The sequence below is a fragment of the Astyanax mexicanus genome, chromosome 2, assembly GCF_023375975.1.
Source record: "Astyanax mexicanus isolate ESR-SI-001 chromosome 2, AstMex3_surface, whole genome shotgun sequence".
Lineage (NCBI taxonomy): Eukaryota > Metazoa > Chordata > Actinopteri > Characiformes > Acestrorhamphidae > Astyanax > Astyanax mexicanus.
Window position 1 is genome coordinate 56,021,821 of NC_064409.1, and position 27,530 is coordinate 56,049,350.

General features: G+C 36.7%; 3 protein-coding genes across 4 annotated transcripts in view; 1 reads left to right on the forward strand and 2 right to left on the reverse strand.

The window, feature by feature from the left end:
• The window catches only part of tmem266 (transmembrane protein 266), a 71,467-nt gene extending 63,169 nt beyond the window's left edge, over positions 1-8,298 (reverse strand). Inside the window, exons 1-3 of the mRNA XM_007246511.4 lie at positions 7,012-8,298; positions 6,247-6,318; positions 1,651-1,758 (exon numbers count right to left, since the gene is read on the reverse strand). Of these exons, the coding sequence (XP_007246573.3) occupies positions 1,651-1,664 (14 nt within the window). The 5' untranslated portion in view covers positions 1,665-1,758; positions 6,247-6,318; positions 7,012-8,298. The remainder of the gene's footprint in view (positions 1-1,650; positions 1,759-6,246; positions 6,319-7,011) is intronic.
• A 3,126-nt stretch (positions 8,299-11,424) lies between these two features.
• Positions 11,425-16,944, forward strand: LOC103022447 (pro-neuregulin-4, membrane-bound isoform). Its single transcript, XM_007246510.4, has 5 exons — positions 11,425-12,084; positions 13,057-13,111; positions 13,319-13,412; positions 14,414-14,566; positions 15,446-16,944. Exons 2-5 carry the CDS (start codon positions 13,102-13,104, stop codon positions 15,540-15,542), a joined length of 354 nt encoding a protein of 117 aa, XP_007246572.2. The 5' UTR covers positions 11,425-12,084; positions 13,057-13,101; the 3' UTR covers positions 15,543-16,944.
• A 1,063-nt stretch (positions 16,945-18,007) lies between these two features.
• On the reverse strand, positions 18,008-26,072 carry lactb (lactamase, beta). Of its 2 annotated transcripts, none has more exons than XM_007246495.4 (6): positions 25,090-26,072; positions 22,010-22,076; positions 21,735-21,925; positions 21,277-21,589; positions 19,566-19,731; positions 18,008-18,792 (listed from the first exon to the last, which is right to left on the reverse strand). In XM_007246495.4, exons 1-6 carry the CDS (start codon positions 25,468-25,470, stop codon positions 18,270-18,272), a joined length of 1,641 nt encoding a protein of 546 aa, XP_007246557.3. In that variant the 5' UTR covers positions 25,471-26,072; the 3' UTR covers positions 18,008-18,269. The 2 variants fall into 2 exon arrangements, with proteins under 2 accessions (XP_007246557.3, XP_007246558.3); XM_007246496.4 differs by having other exon boundaries at positions 25,096-26,054.
• Positions 26,073-27,530: the final 1,458 nt, after the last annotated feature.

The following is a 27,530-nucleotide window of genomic DNA, read 5'->3' on the forward strand; positions in this document are numbered from 1 at the left end:
TTTTCTTTCTCCTGTACAGTTTGCATTTGGATATCAAATTGTAAAAAAATGTTTAAATATTGGCATAACAGCAACATAATTTGTATACAGTTTATATTTTAGATAAACCAAAAATTGATAGTAGTTATAATAATGTAGTTAAATATAAGTTAACAATACTGTGAAATGAAAAGCTACAACAATTCTGGGCACTAATATGCTATCGCTGTAAATTTTCAAACCATCCAGTTTCTAATCATAGATTCCACTGTTTTCTGCAGCTCTGTGTAAATGCTTAAAAAAACTCCAACTCAGTCATTACAAACAGTACCAATGGTTTAAAACGCCACCTAATTTTTTTGTCATTTGTCATCAAAATCAAGAAAATATGACAGCTGTATATCCCTGCACTTTCCATAAAGGTGCAGACAGACGTTCTTATTTAGTGCTGATCAGATCAGCTTTTCTGACTCATCGATTAGAATTTGTTTGGGTACAAAAGTCTGCTGCTTCAGACCTCTGAGAAGGACAGATTCTACCTGGTGCTGAGCTAATTGTATGTGTGGCAGCCGAATGAACACAGTATCTTGGAGTTCCCAGCCAAGACAGCTAACTCAGCTCATATGTTCTTGATGACCCTGGCTCAGAGGGTGGAAGAAGGCAGAGAACAGTCGACACAGAACAGTCGGGCACTTCACGAGAGTCTCAGCACACTGAGAAACTGACAGATATATCAGTGTGTAGCCACAAATTCTGATATTGAGTCCTCATGCAGCAGACTAAATAAACGATGCTGGAGAGCAGGGGATCGGATACAACAGCTGTGCTTCAGTATGAGGTGTCATTTTAGCAAGTTCTAGTGCTGCCTTGACCTTGTTGTTAACTATACATTATGTGTTGTATATTTAAAACAGTAAATAGGTATAATAACAATATATATATATATATATATATATATATATATATATATATATATATATATATATATATATATATTGTTGATCATCCTTACTATGGAAAAGAACCTCCATTTCAACTTAAGTTAAAATTAATAGTCCATCAACCAATATTAATTATCAACATAGAAATTCCTACAGAAGATATTTTTGAACTGTATTTATTAGATGTGTAGCGTTAAAAAATGTAAATGTGCATGGGCCAGTGTCTCAACAGTCTCAAGTGCAAATTATGGCATTAAAAACTACTAAAATTAACATTAGATGCACAAGAGCTTTATTCCACCATCTCATACAACACAATCCAGTGCAGTTTGCTGAATGATAAATGTCATTTTCTAATGTTTATTATTGAGAAGTATTACTAAGATGGACAGTTAGATTTTAGTATTTGAACCCCTAAGTGGCAGGCACATGCAAAATTCTTTTACACTATTTTAAAACTGCACACCTTGGTTCAATCAAATCAACACAGCCATTCACAAGCAAAGGTCAAACAACCTTTAGCCAGTGGCACTAGAATAATGAAAGCCCAGTAAGTGATGCAGTAGGCTCAAGACACACCACCCCCTCAACACGTATACACATGCGCACATACACTGCTGTCCTAAAGTGCGCAATGCAGACAATAGCCTTTTTCATAGTAAGTTGCTCTTGGTTGCTTACTCAACATTTTTCTTTATCAGGTAGATGGTGCGTACTGTAGCCTACTTACTGTGGGTGGCTCATGGTGAAAGCTGCAGTAGACAGTAGACTTCCACTGTAAAATCTCCAAAATTCAAGCTTCTAGTTGTTGTGAATGGAGATCTTACTCACACCAAACCTTTGAAGAGAACACAAAATACAGTTGGTTAATTTGGAATAGCAAGTAAAGGACCTATAGATCCAGATAAAGTCAGACTTTAAAATGAATTTGTGGTTTTGATTATTACATCAGTGAGAGGAAATGCAATATGGGCTGCTGAAACCGAACCATCAGTGTAATGAACAAGGTATTTCCTTTACAACTGAGATTACTACCCAGTAAGATATAAATGCTTCTTTCTGGGACCCATTTAACTGCCTTCATTTTTAAACATTTTATGCATTTTGGATGCATAATATTCTACAATTCTGCATATAATCACAAAACCAATGCACCATTTAATAATATATGTTGTTGCTATCATATTAAATTGGCTTTCCCATACAATTGCTAAGAGATCAGGGGTGGGTTTCCCGAAAACGATCAACCTTAGCGAATAACGGACGAACTAACGAATTACGTGAGTAAAGAACGAGCCAGTTCTACGAGTGTTTCCCAAAGAGCTTCGCAAAGCGAAAATTAACGAAGGAGGTTAAAGAACGTCTTTGTTGACTCCTCCCCCAAAACAGCGCACTCAATCGATCCACAAATATCGATTCAACACTGCCAATATGCAGTATTTATTCACTATTACACCCTAAAAACGTAGAAATGTGTTGTAATCAACAACATTAAACATATTCTAATATTTAAATTACAAAAGGATGTACTTTGGCATTAATAAAATACTCCTAAAGATACATATGACTAAATAAATACTCGAAAATCTAATCTATTTTAAAACATTAATTTTTTATTACTTCTTTAAAAATATTATTGTTAATATATATTATATTAATAGATATTATACTAATATTATTAATAGTAATATTATTTTATTATTATTATAATTATTAATAATATAAAAATAATATAATAATACATATATGTATGTTAATACATATATATATATTAAACCAACAGGAGTATGTTTTATACTTTAGACACTCTGTAAAGCTTCAGCTCATCCTAATTCACCATCTCAGTTGGGTTTATGTCAGGGGATTGTGAAGGCCATGCACCTTTTTGTTTACTAGATAATTCCATATGCTTCAATTAATAGTTTTCATGGTTTTAATATTAACCGACAATGTAAAAAAAAAATAAATAAAAACATTGAATGAGACGTGTCCAACTTTTGACTGGTATTTATATATTTGCGAGCTGACACACCCCAGAGTTTGCCCAGATGAACGGCCACAATGTTGGTTAGAAGCACCTGATTAAGGAATAATATTAAATTACCTGCACATTCACCGATACCCTTTACAATATGTGTAGGTGTGATTAAAGACACCGCAGGCGTCCCCTGCACCGGACCTACAGTACCAGGGATTTTCCCAATAGCATGGAAATATATAGTGTTGTGCTGTAATTCCCGGGCTGGTGGGAATTGTATATAAGTGTGTGTATGGCACAGTAACAGCCTGATTACAGAATCCACGGACTTGGAGACTTTGCAGCTTTGCTTAGACTGTGAGCATCATCTGCAGGAATCTGGATTTTAATTATGTATTCGTGGGTTTGATTGTTCATTTCCAATATGCCCAGTTAGACAACAAGCCACAGACAAAGTTGGCATTATAATATAATATAATATAATATAATAATAATTATATAATAATATCATTTATTATAATTAATAGTAACATAATATAATTGCTTCAACCGCGGAAATGATCATTTTTCTCCCTCAAAATTGGCGGTCCCTGGTGTTTAAGGTGCTGAACTGCAAGTCGAGATCCCCTAAAGAAGCTCTTTAAGAATAACGATTGGGTGAGAGCACTCGTTAATCTGCGAGCGAGTTTACGTAGTACTTTAGTTACGCACTGGTTTGGGAAACACTCTTTAATTAACGATCAATCTTAAGTACGAGTTAACGAAGTTCTTAGCGTTACGAAGCTTTCGGGAAACCCACCCCAGAACTGTTCACAGTAGAGGAGTTATGGGTGTCTCAAGTATTCAGTGCTTTTTAAACCTATTGAGTTTGAAAATAATCAAAATAAAGTAAACAACATTACTGTATTTGGGTTGTAGACATTGTGAGCCCTTGGTCTTTTCATTGCCACTGAACTGAACTTAAATACTCTTTATGCTCAACAATAATATGGATATAGATAGAGACCTCTGCTTGTACCACTAGAAATCTAGAAAATATATTATGTAGACAAATCCTTAGTGTTCCCACTGTATACATGCATATTAAATAAATTTTTGTACTGTATTTATATGTATGTAGCAGGCGAGTGGCACTAAGGCTGGGCAATATATAGCACACATGGACAAAACAAAGCATTAACACTGGTAATAATGGGGTCAGTTTTAATAAGAAACTTTGTTTGAAAAGAAACTTCTGGTGGAATGTTTTAAAGAGTTTACATATCACAAAGCTGCTTGTTTCGTAGTATATACTTTATTAAGAACTCATCCACTGTCACCATGTTTGTTGTTGTCAGAATCTTTTGGCTCTGAACTGCCCGCTACAATTTGTATTGCTTAACATCTATGCCAACATATAGGATGTATAGACGTTTTTGGGCAGTGATATAAGCTTTCAAATCATTTTAATTTCCCCAACAAATTTACTGTTTCAGATAAATTAGATTAGATGTTGACAGTCATATTTTGCACAGACAAACAATCATATTTGTGCTCAGGACAGATGGATTTTAGCCTCCAGCTTTAACCCGTCCTTGCAGCAAACACACACATTCACTGTAGTGATTACATTCAGAAGACACAAACAGTGATTTTTATTAGAACATTGGCCCTGGGTACATTGGTAAGGGTTTCGCACCCACAACCTTGTCATCGATGGACCAGTATTCTAACTGTTGAGTCACCAATGCCCAGTAGTAGTGGCAGTTGTATTTGCTTGTTGTATTTATCTCAACACATAAAATGTGAAAAGTCCTTTTATGAACCTGGGGCTATTAGTTGGTGTTCAAAATATATAATTTGTAGATTTTTTATTAGTTCATTGTAATTAATGAAAGAAAAGTTCAAACAAAAGCCATTGCTTTTTTAATATATATATTTAAACCAGGCCTTGTTATGTCCTTAGTGCTGAGGCCAACCTTTTAGGGCTGAATATAATATGCATGTGTGAGGACCTGCCGAGTTCATAGGGTTCCATTCACATTTGATCACAGACCTGCCCTGAGGAAACAGGGTGCACATTACTGTACAAACAGCACATTTTCAGCACACCAAAGCATTATCCAAAGCTTGAGCCGCTGGTGCATCACTTTTTACTCAAGGTGCGATGAAGTTGTCAACCTCAATCTGGATTGGCATCAATAAGTGGGATGGGCACTAAAGCTTGCTTACCACCCATTTCAATCATGCTGGGATGAAAGGTTTGTTTAGCAAATGTCCAAAAAAGAGACTAGATTCAAGTGATACCACAACAGGCTGAAGCTAAAGTCGAACTAGAGCAAAAAACTATTCAAATGACCTCACATCAGTATAATTAAGTAATCAAGTAATGGCATAAGTCGAGAGTGGTTTAGTTGTGAGAAGAAAATTTGTTGCAAAAAATTAAGGACAATGAATAGGGGGACCGAGGCAGTGTCTCTGGTCTATAGCTTTGTAAAAATAGTGTCAGCTTGGTTATATTGACAGATTGAACACAGGGCTGGACAATATGGCTGAAATGTATGTCACATTATATCACATTATTTTTGGACCAAACCAATTTAATTTAGGTATTTATATCAACAATATTAAAGCCACAGACATAATGCCAAGAATGGCCACAATGAGTGTCTCCTTAAAAAATGTAAACTAAAAAAGAATGTAATGTATTGTGACCTATAATGAATGTCAGTCAGTAACAGATGCTTTAAATAATGTATATTCAAATATCAGAAATCTGTTTATAATTTATATTGCTGTTATTAAAATATTTCCTATTGCAACATACTGTATGCTGATATTAAATTACTGGCCACCCCTAATTGAACATATCTTTGTAATATGACAGTAATGAGATCTTTGAAATGAAATAACAACTACTCTATAAACTAGTTACACACCACCTGCTGTGCAAATACTGCTATTAAGCTGGGGATGCTAAAATAGGAACAATAAATAAATTATTCAAAAGAACAGACAATAAATCTGCATTAAAATATATAACATAAATATATAACAAATAACTATTTAATTTGATTCCAGCACAACACACTGCCACTGTCAAATCAAAAATGTACTAGATTTTGGAGCACACTTTAGTCAGTTCAGGATGCTGGATGATCACAACTCTAACCCATCCTATTTCCAAATAATCCCAAATGTATTGGATGGAGCACCATCATGCCAGAGAGCCACCATTCACAGTTCCACTGCTCCACAACTCAGTATTGTTTTTTGCACATCTGTTACAGCAAAGGGTGCATCATAAAATATGTAATATAAAATACATCTATTGTCTGTACACATAAAGAAAAAAATCATCCAACTTACATCAAAGTCCATTTCGACAAGTGACGCTGACTGCTCATGAAGATCCCAAACATTAGAACAACACTGCCATACCTGTAAGAAGAATAAGAACACAGAGCTTTTTAATCTGTGCTGTTGGGCACTGGTGGTCCCGCATGGTCCCACAACTACACTGAAACTTCAGCAGCTGATGACTAAATCACATGCTACCAAAAAAAGACACATGCCTGAGTGAGAAATGTGACTCTTTGAAAAATATGGCGATGCAATAGGCTGCTGTTTGGACTGTTTTGCCTTCCTTAAAGACAGCCTTGCTTCCTACCAGCCAGGCTTTATCTTCCCCTTGACCAGCATCTCCGAGGTGACAAGGAGCCTCTTAAACGTGGGCTAATTAGGATGCAAGTCCTCGATAATGGAAGGCATGTCCTGAATTCCTTTTTACTTTACACAGGCCTACAGAGGATCTGATGATGGCTGGAGTCCCTATTCTTATTAAAAGCATTACAGCCATTATAACACAAAATAGGACACGTTGCTAGGAAAGGCCAAGCTAGGTTTCATCTGAGTGTAGGAGGGAAAGGAAGGCATCGACGACGATGATATAAGATCATTCATATAACAAGATGACAAACGTGCACTGATTAAAGCAATAATTGGTGAAATGAGGGAGGGGGGAGGAGGAGGAGTAATTATGGCACGAGCAGAAGCTGGGGGCACCTGAAAAGAGGGGGGGCAGCATGCTTATATGTTATGGGGTATAGAAAAAAATGAAAAACGTGCACGTACCTCTTCTTGTTTTGGTGGGTGGGGGGTTATTTACATTGTTGGAAGTTTAATCAATCGTGTCTCTTTCGCTCTCCTCGTGATGATGATGAAGATAGTGATGATAGTAATGATGGTAATAACAGTGATGATGATAACAGTGGTGATAGTGATGTTAATGAGGATGATGTTGATGGTGGTGGAGATGATAATGATAATGTCTCCCTAGCCGATGAGCTCAGGGCTGCTAGCCTGGGCTGCTTCACTCGTGCAGAGCATCCGTTCCTCCTCTGCTGCTCCTTCTTCTTAGTCTGATTTAAAGGATGGAGAAGAAGCTCCAGCTGTGAGGCGCTCATCGTTCGTGCAGGAGCCGCGAGGGGTCGAGCATGGCTGAGGCTGGAGGAGGTGGAGGAGGAGGAGGGCACTGGCACTGTGCACACGGCTCGCTCGCTCTCTCACTCACTGAGGGGGGCTTCCCCTATACCGCTCCCGTCACGCCATGCAGGGACTCCATGCAGCGCCAGGTCAAGGAGCTGTCCAGGTGCTGAAATCACCACGCGTCCATCCGCCCAGCGCTGGACTGACTCCCCCTGCTCACGGCACACGCGCCGTCCACCGTCCTCGCATGCGCCAGCGTCGTCGAGTCAAGCCCCCCTCGGCGCCTTTCACTACGTCAAGCTCGGTTACGCGTGCCCGCTGGCTCCTCTCCTCCTTGCCTGATGAGCTGTATCCCCGGGATAACCTCCACAAGGCCCATCGATCAGAGCTCACCTCACCGTGGACCCAAACGCGAAGAGGCTACCTATAGAAGGCTAGCTGCCCGCCGCGGTCATTTCTAGCTCCCACTTCTCGTGCTCACTTCCAGTGGAGGGGGGCAGAAAAACGTGACGGAGTGCCCTTCGCCATGCCAATAGAAGAGACGGAGCGCCTTTAGGCCACGCCCACACCGTAGGGGAAAACAACTCTGCACTACTTGCCTTTGAGTGGCATTGAGAATTTCTCACAAATGTGCTCAAATATGCGGTTGTGTGGGGGGATGCACAACAAATAAGATAAACAAAAAACAAAGATAAAAGCCTGAATTAATTAGCTAGTGTTAAACTAACACTGTAACTGTCAATACTCTCAGTGCTAACACTGGCAGATTTACTGTGTGGCTTAAAGATGTAATTAACTAGCTATCAAACTATCAACAGACTGGATGGCTCTCTTTGGACTCCTTTGGATCCTGATGGCATCTACAACTAGCTATATTTGCAGCAGACATGTATCTAGCTAGCGAGAGAAGGTCCAGAAGGACAAATTCATTCTCTACCTGAGGATAAAAAAATTAATAAGTTGCTCATTATTTTAAATCCCATTATTTTGAGATACTAGGTCATTATTTTGAGGTACTAAGTAATTCTTTTGAGATACTTGGTCATTATTTTGAGGTATTAAGTAATTCTTTTGAGATTTTTAGAGATTCTTGGCAATGTTTTTTAGAAGTCATCACTTAAGATACTATGTCATTAAGTACAGTAGTACATTTGAGTAAACTAGTATCTCAATACAAGATAAGACAGTATCTTTAAATAATGACCTGAAAAATGTATTTGCTTTTTTTAAAGTGGTGGGAATGGGTTTCATAACATTACATATAGTTGTGTAACAAAGATTTACGGAGCCCCTAAGGTGACATCATGAAAAAAAAAATGTGCGGCCACAACTTATTAAGGTCCGGGAGGTAAATAATTAAGTTGTGGGAACTTATTAAGGTGTAGGACTTAATTATCTTGTTTACATACCTTAATAACTTGTGGCCACCCAATTTTTGTTTTTATGTGAGGTCACCTTAGGGGATCTGTAAAGATTAACTAAATGATTAATCATTTACAAAGATTAGCTACTGTAATGCTCCAAATACTAAGATTACCTGCCATGACTTGAGCATAACTGATCTTATATGTGAATATAAAGTTCAAATAATATTAGCTAGTTAATTCAGACTAAGAATATGATAATAATGGTGGCTATTATTAGTAGTACTACTAATATGTAACCTAGTAATGCAGCTGTACTCTTCGCCTTTTCATTTTTTTAAAAGACAAGTTAATACCTATTTTATTTAGAGTATATGGGTAATCGCAGTTAATGTTTAATAAGATATATTAAATAGCCTAATAAGCTAACTAGTTAACATGTTTGAACAATTTCATAACAGTGTTAGTTAACTAAGTTGGCTAACTAGCTAAGTAACTTAGCCTACCTGGCGTCTGACTGAAGTAGCTAGCTACTTAGCTAAACTAATGGTACAATTCAAAATAATTGACGGTTGGCCGCTGTGTATCAATTTTCCACATTATTTTGCGATAGCAAACGGACACTGAAGGAGTTTAGTCATATTTAGTTAATGTAGCAACATAACAGTTCCCTTTTAAGGTAGTATGCTATTTATTTAGGCTGGCATTTTATCTTAAAGCCGTTTAACTCTGTTTAAAGACACGGTGACCCGCAATTTCCCGTTCACTTCTATTTAAATTTAGCGGACTATTTTCCGCTAAGGGGCGTGGCTTTCCTGCGATGGCGCGATGCGCTCTGTGTCTATTGGTCTAACTGTTTGTCAATCTTTCTCCTTTACTACTCCATGGTTAGGATGCATCAATCAATCACGTGAAATGCTGCTCGCCTCGTTTTTTCTCCTGCTTTGCTGTGATTCCACTTTCCTCTGTGCCACGGGTGACATTGAGCTAGTCTGTGTGCAGAGATGCTTCTATAATTATTCACAAATGACTAATGGGTCGTCACACTGTGTGTGTGTGTGTGTGTGTGTGTGTGTGTGTGTGTGTGTGTGTGTGTGTGTGTGTGTAGGAGAGAGAGGGAGTGAGAGAGCATGTGATTTAGAGATATAAATAGACTTATCCTTATATTTCAGCCCCCATGTTAGATGCTACACTGTGCTTTCATGGCAACACCTGAGCTGATTATGAATGTTCCTTATTAAAACAGCTCACTAATAAAAAATGTAATTCCAAATGTTTAAAAATATATTTTGTATACTGCCCTACATATTTTGATGGTAATCTAGGGCATGTCTTCTCTACAGAATCTCTAAAATCATCAGGAGCTCACTCACATAAGCAGCAGAGGGCAGTTTCCACATGCAGAAGCAAAGACTGAACATGACTGAACATGGATCTTCTGGCACAAAGAAGTAAAAAATAGTACAAATAGTAAACAGACTGCATTGAAAAGAAAAAAGGCTTAAGAGAGGTAGAGCATGGAGAGGAATTAGTGCCAAATTGAAAAGCAAACACTACCATGGGAAAATGTAAATGTAATACACTAACATGCAGAATATGTGCCACAATAAAATGCAAAACCACTATTACATTTCACTACACTTGATCTCTTTTTTAAAAACCAATGCATTTTTGTCAGAATTGCACACAAACCTCCTTAAAATGCAACCAGCTCAACTGCATTGTATTCCACTGTGTTGCGCTGCGAATGTTCAAAAGCAAATCACAATGCACAGGATAGCATTTCTTTCAAGGGGCTCGAATAGCTTCCACACCGAGCATGGCAGCAGCAAACCCCAGACAACTGACTGGAGATTGTTCTCTGGACTTATCGCTCCTGGGCTCAAAAGTAGTGTTTACACTGAACCAGAAAAATGAAGTGATTACATTTAATTTTGGCATGAATTGCGCGCTGCTCTTAGACAAAATGAAATCTTGTGCATTGTGATTTTTGGTTTTGAACATTTGCAGCGCCACACAGTTGAATAAAATACCATTGAGCTGATTGCATTTTTAGGGAGGTTTGTGTGCAATTCTGACACAAATTCATGGATTGTTTTTGAAAATGTAAATCCTTGTGTATTGTTTTTTAATAAAGAGATTAGAGATGTAATAGTGGTTTTGCATTTTATTTTGGCACTTTTTCTGCATGTTAGTGTGGAAAAGCAAAGCATCTTGTGGATTGCATTTGCATTTTTCCATGGTAGTGATTGCTTTTCAATTTGGCCCTAATTCCTCTCCATATTACAGCATTAGGAGAAATGGAAAAGGTAATACACTGAATTTACTTATTCCATTATATTTCACAAATACTCTCTCTTTTAGTGGAGTTTTATGACTTAAATTTGGGAGTTTGATCCACGCCTTTACTCCTCCCACTCTCCAACCAATATAAACCATCACTTCTTCTCTACCTGCGTGTCCAACAAACTTGCACCCACCTCCTCCCCATCTTCCTCCTCAATTTATTTTCTCCCCTTCTCTTCCCGTATCTCTTTGTGTGGGGGGGCTTCAGCTTCACGCTTTTCCAGCAAAGCTGCTCCGAACTCCTGCCCAATCATCTGAGTTCGCCCCCCTTCTCTTTTCATCTCTTTCAGTCAAGGGCGTGGGGAAATACTAGCAAATTATGTGCTAACATTTCTACATAAAACTGTGAAAAGTATCATCATCTTCACAAAAAAACAAAGGATTGTCATATCCTCAGTATATTGTACTACACTAATGCTAATACACATTTACACACCTCAAACCTCAGGATTTTTTGGCTCTTCCTAACGGTTTCATGTAAAAAACACCCTTGTCCCTGGTGTGCCCTGGAAGCAGGAATGTAAACACGACGCTGAGAGTTCACAAAGTTCCCACAATTCCACACATACCTGTGTGTAGTTCAGTGGATTTCCTCTTAAACATAGCAGACATAGTTGAGTTTGTGTCGTCAGCCCATACAGAGCCTGAGAGCAACCTCGGTAAGAGCAGGCCATTACTCACATTACTCATCCACACCACAATTCACACTGTAAAATCAGTTTAAAACACAACATTCAGAAAAGAAGAATGTAATGAAGAATGTTAAGGGAATATAATGAGACGGCGTGATCCCTCTCATTTACATTTTCACAATGTTTTACCTGTGGTAGTCAGCAGGCCAATTGTACCATTTGCAATGTGGACAAACAGCAACCACCGCATTTCTGGCATGCCTGTGTCACTATTTGTGGCACAAGAACTTTCTTTTCATCATTTCAAGTCACTTCAACCAGACAGAGTAGCTCACCTGACCCGGCAAAGGGAACGAACTGGGAACGTCTTTGCTCTGGTAAGTCGTTTTCCATTTCTCAACTATTTCTTAAAAGAGAGAGAGTTTTAAACAAGATCATGATATTGTATCTGAATTACTCGCTAAAATACACTGCAGAAAATGGTCTCATGGATTGATAAACTAGCCAATAAAAATAAGAATGCAGATCTTACATCTAACATAGTTGAGAGTAAATGGTTCTTTTAAACTTATTATTATTTTTGTTTGTAGCTCATTATGGTTTACTTACTGTTGTTTGCCAGTACAGTGTGTTGGGCAACAGTCTAAAAACACACAATGATAATGAGTCAGCAACAATACATTCATGCTGTGAGGACACAATATACACTTTTACACCCCTGAAAATGTCTACATGTTAGAATTATTTCTTTTATATATATTTTTTTTTGTCATACACAATCATACATGTGTCATTATGGGACATACTTCAACCTCTGTGTGTATATGTGCTCACTCAGACACATACATTAAAAGCAAACACACTTACAGAACATTTCATGTAGGAGTAATTTCAACTTTAGGGTTCTTTAGACTAACACATTCTTTTCACAAATCTGAATCAAGTGTATATGATATATGATATGTATGTAATTGCTGTCGACATTTTTTTTTACATAATTAAAATCTGGCTGCTGTTCTTTTACATTGTATCAAAGGGAGAAACAAATGGAGATGCCCTCATATTAATAATTTCTGACTTAAGAATATAAATATATATATATTATATATAGTTATAATTTATATATAGTAATAGTTAAACTATATATGTATATATAGTCTATCCTGAGGTAACACTTGCTATTTTTTTGGCTTGTCATTATATATATGTCAATTTCCTTTATAGGAATTAGTGTATTAATTTTGTGATTAACATTTTGTCATAGTGAAAGACTGATTTCAAGAGAGAATGGAGAAAGATGGAGAAGGATCTTCCTACAATCAGAGACTTAACATCTGTTTTGTTGTTAGGTGGAAGCAGATATTCTAGTGACAAGGGGTTCCTGAGCAGTTCTCATGATGGCAGGTAAAACACAACAGAGCCTCACTGGCTTCGTTGTCCTCTGTGATGCAGTCTATTATACAACATAATCCTTTTCGGTGATAATGTAAGATTAACTTTATCAGAAAATAAGACAGGACAGCATTGTATTTTCTGTTCATAGAAATCCAGCACAGTGAAAGAGAGACAGGCAGACAGATAATCTGCTCTTTTGTGATTGTCTTTTTTTAGATCACGGTGACCCTTGCACTGGGTCAGAGGAGTTCTACTGCATGAATGGAGGAAAGTGCTTTAAAATTCCCTCTGTGTCCACACCTACCTGTGTGTGAGTGTCTGAACACTTTGTTACAGGCTTTTCTGTAATTTGGCTGAATGTATGACAGTTATAGCTATAGAGATGCTGTGAATAGACAAGTATAGCTGGGTTGAACTGTAAAGCATGAGGGTGAATGTATCATGGTTTTGGTTGTGTTGCTGCCAGTGGCATTGGTAATGGTGCACAGGTGGAATGAAGAACAAATGCCAGAAAATTGTCAATGCAAATGTCAAACAATCTTTGCAAAACATGTTTGTTTGCACAGAATGAAATGATTAGATGGTGTACCTGTCTGTCTACTCTATCTCATCTCATCACACTCAGCCCTGGACGCATACTACAAATTTGCACATTCACACAGACTCAAACATACATACACTGTTGTGTGTTAGAGACTAGCTTTAAAAGCAACTGTTAAAGTAAGAAATACAAAAAGAAAGAAGTAGGAATTACCTTGTAATAAAAGAGTGTGGATAAAGGATGAAGTCAAATGAAAAGTGATGTTGTTGCTATCATTATCACCATAGGAAACTAGATTAATAATTCAGGCCATAATTAATAATGAGGCCATCGGGTGTACAACATTGGGATGCAATGCATATCAATTGTGGTACATGTTTCACAGTTTGAGAACCACTGTTTTAGTCTATATTGGCTTTGAACAGCACATTGGAAAATTGAGGCAATTTTATCGTTATGAATAACATTTGACATGTAGGAAGGATAAATTTATGAAATCTTCATCCCGCAATGTTCTGCACCCCTCCCCTTCTCTCTCTCTCTATGTGTTTATGTGTTTTGTAAAGTAGCTTCATAAAGAGGCCTACAGATAGGTGGAAGGATTTTTTTCAGTATGGTTTAAAAAAAACTGGTTTAAACTACTGGTTTCTACAAATTCACCTACTATATCTTTAAGTCATTTTGGATGGACTTGGATGGATATAGGTCAGTTTAAGGTCAGTCAAGGTCACTGATTCTATACGGGCCAATATTCTGTTCTCTTCTCACAGGTGTGGAGACAACTTTAAAGGTAGCCGATGTGAGCAGTTCCAGCTGCTGTCCATTTCACCCAACAGTGAGGAGAAAGGCATGATTGCTGCTGTGATCATCATACTTATTCTCATCATGATAATGCTGGCTGTTGTTATCTACTACATCTGCAAGTGAGTGAAATTTTGCATTTGCATTTCCAAGTACAACTTTTTCTTTGTCTGATAATCTTTCACTGTCAATAATCAATTGAAAGTGGTGCTTGAAAGTTTGTGAACCCTTTAGATTCTTGCGTACTTCTGTAGAAATTTGACCTAAAACTTAATATTAACTTACTTTTCATTTACTTATTTAGGAAAATAAGCCAACATTACATAAATAAAAATTGGAAAAGATATATGAATCTTTGCTTTCAGTATCTGGTGTGACCCCCCTTGTACAGAAATAACTGCAACTATACATATGCAGTAACTCCTGATTAGTCCTGCCCATAGACATAGACTTTTCCACCAGGTCACTTTGACTTGGTCATTACAAAAAATGACTTAACTATTCTTTGATTAATCGACTTGTACAGGGTCATTGTCTTGCCAAGTGGCCCAAGCAGTCTTCAGATTCATTTCATGAACAGAATTTGCTACTTTAGTTTAGAATTCATTCTTCCATTAATGATAAAAGCTGTCCTGGCCCAGAAAGCAAAACATCAAAACAGGCCAAAACCATGGTACTACCATCGCTGTTTCACAGATGGGATAAAGTTTTAATGCTGTAATGCTGGAGTGTTGTCCCTTCTCTAAACATAATGATTCTCATTTAAACCAAAATTCTCTTTTAATCTCATTTCACCTTTACATTTTCTGCCAATGATGATATGCAATGTTAGACCATTTGATTACATAAACAACCAAGTCTACTATTTTTGGTTCATTTGGTTTCATTAAAAAGTTTTGCAGAAATATAGACAATTCTACAAAGTTTTCAAACTTTCAAGCACCATTAAAAAAAGGTGTTAAGTTGCACAGGTTCATGTTTATGTTCTGGTCTTTTTACAGGATTAAAAAGAGGTCAGCTGAAAACAAAAGAAAGCAGCAAAAGAACAATAAAGGATATTGGAATGTGCAATCAAAGGCTACACTGACAGAACCATGAACAGCATTAGGAAAATAAACTGAAATAGTATGATTGAGCTTCATACTTAAAGAATGTGAGTTTCCAAAAAGCACCCTCTGGTGGAGGCATTGTATAATGCACAATGACTCTGACTCCAATCTTTCTGATTTATCTTTCTTAAGATTTCAAAGAAAAGTTGTAAATAGTTATTTTTCAGTTTACAGTTTTTAAACAAATCTAAAATGTTTAAGTTAGATATAAAATAGAATAAGTGATGAGACGTAAGACATTTAGGGACAGAGTTATTATATTCTATGAAAAAAGGATAGCTTACATTTCAAAGTTACGTCTTGTTCTTTTTGATCTACTGCCAGCAAATATTTAAAAAAAGTATCAGTGACTGTTGTGTCTTTGAGACGTTTTCTTCTAAGGACTCTTTCATGCAGGACATATTTGTGCAGGTGTGGCTGCACAGTAGAACAATGCACCTATTCTTTAGAGTCTGCATAGTCTCCCCTAATCTTTCACAATCAAACAAGGTTTTGATTAATCTTTCTATCAACCTTACTAACATTACTTTTAAAAGTTTTTTTGGTCTCCAAAACCTCAGCTTGGACTTCCACCATTTCTATTAACCGACATTACAATGGCTACTTGAAATATTTACTCTTATTTTTACCTTTTAGTGATTTGTGGTCATCATTTATAGTAATAGTTAATAGTTTTAGACAACAGTTTAAAGGAGACCATGGCTGCTGATCACTAGGATGAGGTTTGCAGAGTCAAGAGTATTTAAATCTTTTAAAAATGGCATCATCTGGCCTTTTCTAATGATGACTGCAAACAAGCCATTGCCCACACAAACTAAAAAATATCTCAGACCCTGGAAAAGTGAGAGTTCAAATCTAGCTTGGTGCACAAACATTTGCAAAGTGCTCCTATATTTATTTTTCTATCCTATTCTCACCAGAAGCACAAGAAAAAAAAAGTAGAATCTAGATTTTCCTTGAGCCTAAATTATCACGCACATACTTAACCCTAGAACCCAAGTTTACACGTGTTTAATCCTACATACCGGTATACAATACAATATTTGTCTCACAATTTGTGCATGATGTTGTTTAGACGGTTGTATTACGGATGTATTATTAACAGCTTTGTTTAAGACAACAAATGGTATGTGACTAATATAGATATCGTCAGATACTCAATGTTGCAAAAATGGTAAAGTGCCAACATTCCACTAATCCTAATTCAATTTGTCGCTCAACAATATAATGGAAACATATCTGTACATTTTGAACTCACCAAAACACATAAACATGACGCTATTGTACCACTAAGAAAACACCCTGCGAATACAACACTCTGTAATTAACTATATATTGTATATTTGTTTTAAGCTTTAATGAAGAAAAAAAAGTTAAACAGTGTTTATTTACATTGCATGTGTGTTCATTGTTAAAGTAGTGTCAATGTGATCAAATGTATTTTATCTGTTGGACAATGTGTATGTGGGGATGTGTATATGTTCAGTTCCAGCAGCAGCTCACCTGATTTACAAAATTTACCAAACCAGGTGTTGATATGATAAAAACTATGAATAACTCTATTAAACTATTAATAATATTATTAATATTAAAGCTCTGCTTTTTGTAAAATTGCTGTTTGTATTTATTCTAATCCTAGTGCTTTACTGAGCTAATAAACACTTACTTCACAAGAAGCTTTTTCTTTTCTGAAATTCCCACAGGTGCCTAAAACTTGTGTTACTGTGTTTCGTTCAGAAATATGTTGTTCATAACAGAAATATTTTAGTGTAAGAAATTAAATCATGCATTTTACACATAATATATGCTTTTCAATATATGAGAGTCGCAGCCTCTGCTTAGAAGGGGTGGGTGTTCTCCAGCAGAAGGAGGCAGCACCGCAGCGGTGTCTGTGTCTGAAACAAATCACCCGACTAACCTCAAAAATACGGGACAAAGCGCGTCCCAGATCAATTTAATACGGAACACATACTTTACTGACTAAATATGGGACGATTCCATATTTTACGGGACGGTTGGCAACCCTATTTTGTCCCCTTCCCACTCATAAATATTATTGATTTTAATTTAATGGAAAAATATCTTAAGAGCTGCTGCTTTAATGTTGCAAATAAACACTTTAGGTTGTAGTTTGTGTTTAAGAGGAGGCAAAAGCCTCTGCAAAGACCTGCCCTATCTTGGCCACAGGCTGACCCTTGGAACTTCACTGTAGTGTTCTTATTTAGCTTCTTTAGAGGAACCCGCAGAAAAGTAGAAATGAAGTAGAAGAGTCTCCCTCTAGTGTACATATCTACACACTCCACTTAAAGAGATGCAAGGATGCCTCTTGGGAGGGCAGAAGAGACTCTTTCGCAGTTGGAGAAAAAAATAGATTAAGTTTTTTTTTTTTTTTCTGTGAATAAAATACATATTTTTAAATGACCCAATAATAAAGAATAATTGAAACAGCAATAATACACATGTTGGTATAGCATGTTTATTAAAAATACTACTCAAATGATATATAAAACAAATTCAAATCACTCCCACAAATAGAAATACATGGCACTAAAGTACAATTTAAAATGTGTGAATGGCTTTTGCTGACAATCGTACAGGATAACTGTAAACAAAGTACACAGGACAGCTTTTTGCACAAATTCATTGTAGGACTCTTGAAATGAAGTCACTTGATTGAAAGTGCACATCCCAAACTAGAGATCAGCCTGCACGATCTTCACGCATCTCTGGCCTTCTCAAACTCATGAGCAATCTTCAGAGCAACAGTATTGAGTCCTACAGACTGCATGTTTGTGATAATAACCACCACAACTCCTTGAGGAAGAGTCACACACTTATCTGGGGCTTGTAAAGTCTCACTGGGTAACACCAATAAGACACTGCTTGCCCCAACTGCACCTCCAGTGTGCGAGACATAATGCCTGCGAATACGACACTGCCCGTATTTCTGATGCTGCTCCACAACCAGCCAGCCTTGCGCATATAGTCCGTCCTTATCCCACGAAGCCTCCGTCTTGTCCACAGCTGTCCACATGGCTTTGGAGGTTTGAGGTTTAAGAAAGCCTGGAAGGAGGCCACTCATGTCCTTTAAGTCTGCTATCTGGTAGCTGTAGAGCATGGCATTTCCAAACAGTAGTAGATCACCTGCGGTGGAGAGGAAGCCACCTCCAGCCCACTTGTAGGAGTTGTCCACATAGGGGCAGTTTACAATACGTCCTTTTTTATTGAAATGATAAAACCTGGAGAACAAAGACAAGCAGATTTAAGATAAATGGGACTGATCTAGTATAACATTTTTACTTGTGAGGCAGAAAAATAACATTTTAGATGCAATACTGACATTAAAATTGGACAAATTCTTTAATCCTTTACATTTAGGAGTCGGTTTCCCAGACAGGCTTTGTGGTAGGTCTGCAACTAATGATTATTTTTGTAGTCATAATCTGTTGATTATTTTTCAGACCTTTTGATAAGTTGATGCTAATTTCTACATTGCCCTCAATCTCTGCTCCCTGTGGGTTTGGGAGACATTTTAATGTGAAATATTCTGATATTTAGTATGAAAAAGGAAGTAAATGTAATCTGTTGTATCTGTAATTTATGGCTACCAAAGCGTGGGTAAGCAACCCCCTAACCCTCCCCCAATACAATTGTGTCCCCTGCACTTTGTGTAGCACATTGCACTTACTAAGTTACAAATAATTCATCATAATTTTTTTTATAATTAACATTGTCATTTATGTCGACTAATTTATTGCAGACCTACCTAGTCGTAGACTATATTTTCCTTTCAGTCTCCAATCAAAAGTTGGGTAGTCCAAGAACAGGCTCAATTCCATTTTGGAAAACTTACCCTATATGTTTTCCTTTTTATCCAGTAACTAATATCAAAGAAATATGTTACACATTGAAGTGAGAAAAAAATAGATATACTGATGCTGATGTCCAAATTGGTGGGCAAATTGGTGGCACAACAAAGGTAGCCCAACGCCACCCATGATAGTAAGATTACCTGGAGCGTTTGTAGATAATGGGGTCATTCTCGTCTGGCACTGTGTTGAGCATGCCGATATCACGAAACATCTTCTGCATGAGGTCCAGGAACTGCTGACCAGCTGCTCTCTCCAATACAGCACTCAACAAAGTAAAGGCATGTGTGGAGTACAGAAATGTAGTGCCTATAAAACAAGAGCACACCCATACAATGATGTCACCTTTATCAGGATCATTACCACTCATTGCATTGTACACTGTGGGTAATAACGCCTTATATGATGTTGATCAAAGACACAAAGTGTTTAATGAAATGTAATGTCCCATCAGAAATTTCAGAAATATAATGTCCCATCCTTCTAGCACCCACTATCAGGCCTCACTTGAGCTCTAACAACTTACAGTTACGGGCAATTCCAAGTCACTTTATTATTAATTCACAAACAGCTATCCCATGAACTGCCTGCAGTAAGGAATTGCAAAAGTAAGCGCTAGCTAAAATCATACCCTTGACTGCTTTAAATGTATAATGAATGTTAATGTATGTTAATTTAAATTTCTTGGATACTTGCATTGTGCTGACTTGTGACAGGTCTCCAAAGGACATAAAAGAAAAAAGGCTTCAGGCTAACAACAAAGGAGAACTTCAACCAGCACCACTGAACCCATTTTTCACAAAGTCATTCATTAATTCCCTATACTTCAACAATGTCAAACTACTCCAAAAATTAAAACCAATGGCAAAGAATGGCAATTACTTACAAGAGCTGAAGGGCTAGACAACTTTGACAAAACTTGCAACTGTGTATTAATAGAGCTTTTGGTGTTGCAACATATGCAGCACAAGTGCCTATAATTCATCAAGATGCTAGAAGAGTAGTAATTTGTTTAAATTCTCAGTGGGACAATTTGGTTCTGGCTGTTCCTAGGAATGTTTGAAATCCATATGCCACTAGACATAGTACTAGATGAAATGTGTTCACTTTAGTAGTTCGTAATTAACTATGTACAGGGCCAGTCATGAAAAACAAGTGCTTAGATAAATGTCATACACTAGCGAGCAGAGAAATAAAAAGGTTTCGGTGTGTTTGTAGTCGACATTTCAACAAGATTTGAACACCAATAACAGTTTGTGCGTATTTTTGTGCTGCATTTGGAAATGTGTGGAGAAGAAAAGTCCAACTACCATAAGAGGAGTGGACATCAGCAAGGAATGAGGACAAACACAGACCTGACCTAAAGTCTCAGGTTATGTTCAGGCTGTCAGCCTAAATCCATTTGTGATAGTCTGAACAGCCAGAAAGCACATAAAATGTGTTTTTGCAAATCAGACACAAAACACATTTGGAGGTGTTTTGAAATAAAGTCGTATTTGTACAATGCGTCTCAGTCCAGATGCCCTGAATGTTCAAAAGGAATTTTAACATGATTTTTGTTCACTCACAATGCAACAAACAACCTCATCAAATAACACAAGTGCAGTTGCATAAGAAGAGCACCAAAGGCTAGTAATTGGTATGTTTTTTAAATGCGATTTTGGGCTTGCTTACACATTTATATGTGGCTTGGCCTTATCTAGATAAGGCTCTGATACTTAAGATCCAGTGACCAGGGGTATATAGGGTCTAATTTAAATTATTTTATTCTTTGCATCAGTTATAATAAAAAAAATACCATCTGAGCAATTTGTTTTAACTCCAAGTTCATTATTTCAAATTATTTCAGCTTACCAGGTTTAAAAATAAGTGGATCGTCTTTAAATAGATCCAAGGCCTGGTTCACATTCTCAAAGTTGTCTTTGAGGTAGTATTCTCCATGTTCAAACTCTTTCTTCTTTTGACCTGGTTTGGCATCTTTGCTCTTAGTACTGTTCTCCTCTTGTCGAGACTTTTCTTTGTCCTCAACGCTCTTCTGTTCTTTCTTCTCTGAAGGCTTCAGACGACGCTTTGCTTTTTCCTTGTCTTCTCTCACCTTTTTGGGGTCTTTTTCATAGTGTCGGATGCCACTCAAGTGAGACAGCAGCATTCGCGGTGTTATCGTGACCTGGTTTACGGACACAAAAACAAATGTCACCAAGTCAACACTCTTCTTTTTGGTATATTTTGAATATTATGAACTAAAAAATAAATAAATACAAAAAAAACATTTCAAATAACATATTTTCCTAAATTGGAATATGTATTCTTACATCCTCGCCCTCAAACTGTTTTTCTGGGAACTCTGGAACATATTTCTGGACAGGGGCGTCTAGATCCAACTTGCCCTCTTCCCACACTCGAGCAACAGCTGCTGCAGTCAAAGGCTTACTGATGCTGGCTATTCTCATTACAGTGTCTGGACCACAAGCCACTCTGTTCTCCAGATCAGCATATCCAAGTCCTAAAAGAAAATCTAAATTTTATAAAGGCATATGTCTGTTAATTCTAGTATTTCCGCAGATTTATATTTACACAGTAGCTGTACCTTCACACCAAACAGGGGTTCCATCCACTGAGACTCCAATGACCATCCCAGGAGCTCCCACCTCATCCTGTGATAAAACAACAGGTTTAAGTTGGTTAAATATCATACAAACAGTGTGTGTCAACACATTTATCAAGATTTACTATAAATAAACACATTATTACAAATAGAGAAATTTTTTACCTTTAATTTAAAGAACTATTGGTACATTTTGTTATTAATTTAAGTTAATAAAAACTATGATGAAATATATTAGATAACAACCTATATTACATAATTATAAAAAGCGAGAACTAAATAAAAATGTTTACTTCATCAACGAATAAAAACTAATGAATAAGACTCATGAATAAGGAAATTATTTGTAATACATTTTATTACTGACCAGTGATCAGAATATAGCCACTCCACACAGTGTCCTTATGACCATAAGAACAGTGGTATAATACCCTGAACCCCTCTCCCACTGGAATAAACATGACTGGGATAAACTCAGCTGCCCTACCTAGAACACAAAAAACTGTGGAAAACACAGTGAACCGTATAAGGCATATGTCTCACCACCGATACCTCTAGAAAGGTAAGCTAATAATATGTTACATTTTTGGAGTTAGGTCATGTATGTGTGGCTTCATTAGCAAGGTTAGATTGTTTGATTTGTCTCTGGTTTAGTTTTAGCGTTGTTCATCAGTGTGTCAGTGGCATCACAATCTTTATAATGTTTATTTTTTTAGGAACTGAAGACACTTAATCACTTATTACACTTATTACATTTTACGTAACACTCATCATTTTGTCTCCATATTTAGCTGAGGTTAAGTTTGAGTTACCCATCCTGTTGTGGTACAATATCAGGGTACTTAAAATAAGTTTATAAAATCTAAATGTATGTTTAAAACAAAACACAGTGACCATAAACAATTCAGAATGTTTGCAACTATACATAACCATGTTTTTATTAACGTGTCCATCCTGTCAAAGGGGCTGCAACGATTAGATTAACCCTTTCAGACCTGAATTATGTTCCAGTGATGGAAAAATATAAGAATGCTGTATTTTATCTATAATGCACACAAAATAAGACACTACTATCCTAATATGAAATCTATATTACAATAAATCAAATGAACCATTATACTCTTAAACATGGTAAAAAGTGTTCTAAATCACAAATAATTAGTAAAAATGAGCTTGGATTACTTTGCCTTATTTGTTCTGTACACACAAAAAAAGCAGAGGTGGGTCACTCTCCATTTAAAGTGGGAAACCATGTCACAAAAGCTAGAGGGCTTAAAAAAAAGCCTAAAATATGGGACAATTCCAAGAGTAAGTATATACATTTTCACAGTTAACCTAAGATTAAAACCACATTTTCCTTATGATTTCTTTGATTTTCCTTTTTTAAATCATATTTCAAAGGCGTAACCAATAACCAATTTTCAACACTTGAGCAAACATTTTTAGTGTAAAGAAATATTTCAAAAAGTTTAACTTTTGAGATTTCATAAAACAGATCCAGATTTACTATATGCACGATTAACATCATACTACGTTAAAAAAATATGTATTTTATTTTAAAAAAAAAATTGTCACAAAGATTTTGGTCGCTTGTGTTATTAGGACTCTTATTTTACATTTTATCATAGATATTGTAAGCTCTGTTAAACTGCTTCTCTGGGCCACAGGTCACCAAAGAATAAGCATCTCAAGGCATGAGAAGGTGAGTGCATACTGCTCATTTTATGACAATAATTCTCTTTATCAGGTAGCACATAACTTCTTTGTGTCACTGGTGTTTTGTGCTTTATTTTTTTATATATTTTTATCAAATATATTGCCATATGTCTTTTATTTTACTGATTTTAAGTAGTTACACATGGTTTCTTGACTGCCGATGGGGCAGGAATTTCACAAAATCCTCCATTTTAACAAAAATGCCACTGGTGTTACAGATGTGTTACCATGTGGTGTTTGTCCTTTTTTATGATTTTTTAGTTTTTATTAAAAGTATTCTGCATGAAATGTTAGAATCATTCATTCTTATATCAGTAATTAAATTTTCATGTTTATTGGACAAAAATGTATTATTGTTTTTTTTTTAAATAGTATAGAAAGGTGCCTTTAAGTATAAATTTATACATTTTCAGTGCTTGTGTATAAACATACTTTGATAACATGTTTAGTTAAATGGAATATCTTTATCACATTCAGCCACATTGTAATTTCAATTAAAAATAAATAAATTGATGAAAAAATAAATTCTTCAAGGTGGGGTTACACCATTGACAAATTGATCAAAACTTTCCATTTTATGTTAAAATATATTAAAATCTATTTGGAATTAAGCTCTCCATTTTGCATATTTGGTAAGTGGAGTTGTTAATAGACATTTTAAGATTGTTGCAGAAAGTACACATTTGTACTATTTTACACTGTATCAGCATATTAATAAACAATATATATTTTAATTATACATTTTTCATTTGAAAGCGAGACAATTTGGGATCAACAAGTTCTTGACACATTCAGTTGTTTATAATCTTTACTGGTATAAAAGAACATGGGTAAAAGAAAATACTTTCACTGAAAAGTACTCTATTGTACCTCAATATAAGGTACAGCCACAGTAACAAGCTTTGTACTCTTTTAAATATAAAAATCTGTCCTTATTTTTTTAGTGTGTAGTGCTGACATGCTCTAATGTCTGAGTTTTTCTCCAGTGCAGTGTTCTGTGCAATAAAACATTTGAAAAAAGAAACTACATGATGTCCATTGTAATTGAAGGAGGGTCTGAAAGGGTTAAAAATGTCAGTTTATTTTAAATAGTTCAGATTAGTTGAAGCAGTTTAGATTAGGTGAAGTATTATTTGACCAATAAAATATTGCATATAAATATTTGCATATTGCAAAATAAATGATGCAGCCCTACCTGTCAAGCAGGTAAAAATAAAGTAATTAATCTGGAAATATGACAAAAGGCACAGTGTTTTGACCCATAATGAGAGCTATTTAAAACCCAAAATGGAAACTAAGAAACTAGACAGTGGTTTAAATGTAAGAATGGTCGCTTGTCCGGATACCTGTACCTTTACCCGCTGGAGCAGGTCTCTGCTGATGTGTATAGCGGAGCTGTAGTGTGAGGCGCTCTGAAGCGGCTGTGTTTCCTCAGGTTCACACTCGCAGCGCTCAGGTCTGTACTGCTGTTTTAACCCCAGAGCTAAGAGTAAACCCGCCCCGAGGCCCAGCACCCACAGTCCCCGCCGTCCCCCGCCGGAGGAGCGGACAGCGCGCCGGGCCCCCGCGCTCAGGTAGAATCTGCTGTGCTGAGCTCCCGCAGCTCTCAGCTGACCCGCACAGCCCGGCCGAAACCTCACGACACAGGAGACAGAGTCCGCGAGCTGAGTCCGGTATCTACACCTGCAGCACAGGAGACTCGGAGACAGCAGGAACAGCCGTGACATTCTTAACCTTATCTTATCTCTCTGTTTACAGCGCTAACACCCTTACTAATAACAACACGCTTCAGTGACCTGTTTACCTGCTACACACACTTCATAAAGAGTGTGTGAACACAGCTACAATACACCCGGATGCCTTCTGGGCAACTCAAAGCCATTCTCCAGCGGTCCGTCGTAAAATAATTTAATTTAATTTAAATATAAATATGATAATAAAAGCATATTTTTTCTCTTAATTATTACAGTGTGAATAACTGTCCTATCAAACGATTTACCTTACTATGAGAAAACATTTAACCTCGACTTAATAAGAGGCTTTTACTTTGAAAAATCCCAAATTTCGCTGGCAAGCTTAGTTTAGCTTAGCCACCGGCTCTTGTTTAGTTAGCGTTAACATGGCGCTATCTAAACCCATAGACCGGCTCTGGTTATATATCAGAGAGTCTGTAGAGAGAAGAACACCCACTTAAGAGTCTTTCCTGGGTTTATCAGACACTAGAAGGCGCTCCTGAGTGAGTCAAAAACAAATAGGTTCACATAGACTTGTCATACTTTATAAATGTTTGATTATTTTTATACTGAAAATGTAAAACAAAATCCTTACCCAAAACTATATCAAACGTTTCTGTACCGAATATATAACTTAATTAAAAAAAGATTTTAAACTTACACGTCTTTTAAATGTGCTCTGTCTGTATCTCCAGCATCAGATCACCAACCAAAACTTTGAAAGATACAGGTAAGTTTACTTCGCTTTTTAGTGAAATGTTTAATTCTAATTTTTTAAATTCCGGATAAGTAGTTAAATTCTTTACATTTTAAATCTGAGTTTTTAATGTTAATTGTTTAGCTCCATCATGCACCCTATTTATGTTGGACTAACTCGCGGGTTCCCTCTAGCAGTTTGCTCTTATTTTTTGAGATAACTGAGTATGAGACAGGAAGCGGGGTAACTAGGCTCTGGTTATATTGAAGAATCTGTAGAGAGGAGAATACCCACTTGAGAATGTGTTCCGGGTTTATCAGACACTAGAGGGCGCTCCCGAGTCAGTCCAAAATGAATGTGTTCATTTGGAGAAAGTATTATACTGAAATTAATTTTTTTTTACTGAAAAATGACTAATTTCTCATATAACAGTATTAAATGTTTCAGTACAGAAGACAGAATTTGTAAAACCTTTAATTGGGCCTTGGCTGTATCTACTGCATCGGCTCACCAACAGTCAGCTACAGAAGCAGTAGTGCTAGCGTCTCTGTTCACCAAACATCGTTCAAAGAGTTTTTAGTATACTTACAGTTGATAAATAAGACAGTAATATGTTCCTGTGCCGATGAATGCTGGGCGTACCAAGCATTTCCACTGCAGTTTTACTGGATATTCTATTTATGACTTGAAACTAGAGGTGCGTGATATGGCCCTAAAATAATCACGATTTCATGTTTTTTTTTGTGATAAAAATACTCCTAAACACTGAATTATAACAAAACACTGGATTAAAAAAAATATTTAAAGAATACACAATAAAGTATTGTGGCGGCTCTGGGTTGTGTGTGTGGCTGCCTGTAGGCATGTAGGCATCTCCCTTGGGAGGGGTTATGCAGAGAGGGTGGGCACCACTCTGGATCTGCCATCTGGGAGACACACAGCTGGGTTGGTGGCCTTTGGACTGTTTGAGCTCTGTGGGAAAAGGGTTTTAGCTCTCCTAGTCTTGTTAAAGACTGTAAGTGAGTGGCAAGCCTGTTTAATAAAGGGGCTGTTGAGCATTCAGCATGAATCTCTCGGGTCTTCCTTCCTCTTCCACGCCACAATATCTACCCTAACTAAAAAAATACAAGAATTGTGTGTGTTAATTAATGATGTGTTAATTAGGGGTGGGTGATATGTCACGATATTTCAGGGCATAATATTGTTCACAATATTAAAAAATGTTGCTGTTATTATTGCGTATGATATATGACACACCCCTACTTGGAACCTTTTTATGTTTACTAAAATGTACATGTATTTCTTCTTTTACCCATGTAAAAGAAACAGTTCTTTCAGCGAAGTGTGATTTCTGCCT

What these genes read in the sequence shown, in the direction of transcription:
- LOC103022447 (XM_007246510.4), top strand. An exon ending in GTGTCCACACCTACCTGTGT is followed by an intron (nt 13,413 to 14,413) that starts GTGAGTGTCTGA and finishes CTCTTCTCACAG; the next exon opens with GTGTGGAGACAACTTTAAAG. An exon ending in GTTATCTACTACATCTGCAA is followed by an intron (nt 14,567 to 15,445) that starts GTGAGTGAAATT and finishes GTCTTTTTACAG; the next exon opens with GATTAAAAAGAGGTCAGCTG.
- lactb (XM_007246495.4), bottom strand. Translation starts at nt 25,470, where the DNA reads ATGTCACGGCTGTTCCTGCTGTCTCCGAGTCTCCTGTGCTGCAGGTGT. An exon ending in AACAGTTTGAGGGCGAGGAT is followed by an intron (nt 21,590 to 21,734) that starts GTAAGAATACAT and finishes TCCGTAAACCAG; the next exon opens with GTCACGATAACACCGCGAAT. An exon ending in TCCACTTATTTTTAAACCTG is followed by an intron (nt 19,732 to 21,276) that starts GTAAGCTGAAAT and finishes CTTGTTTTATAG; the next exon opens with GCACTACATTTCTGTACTCC.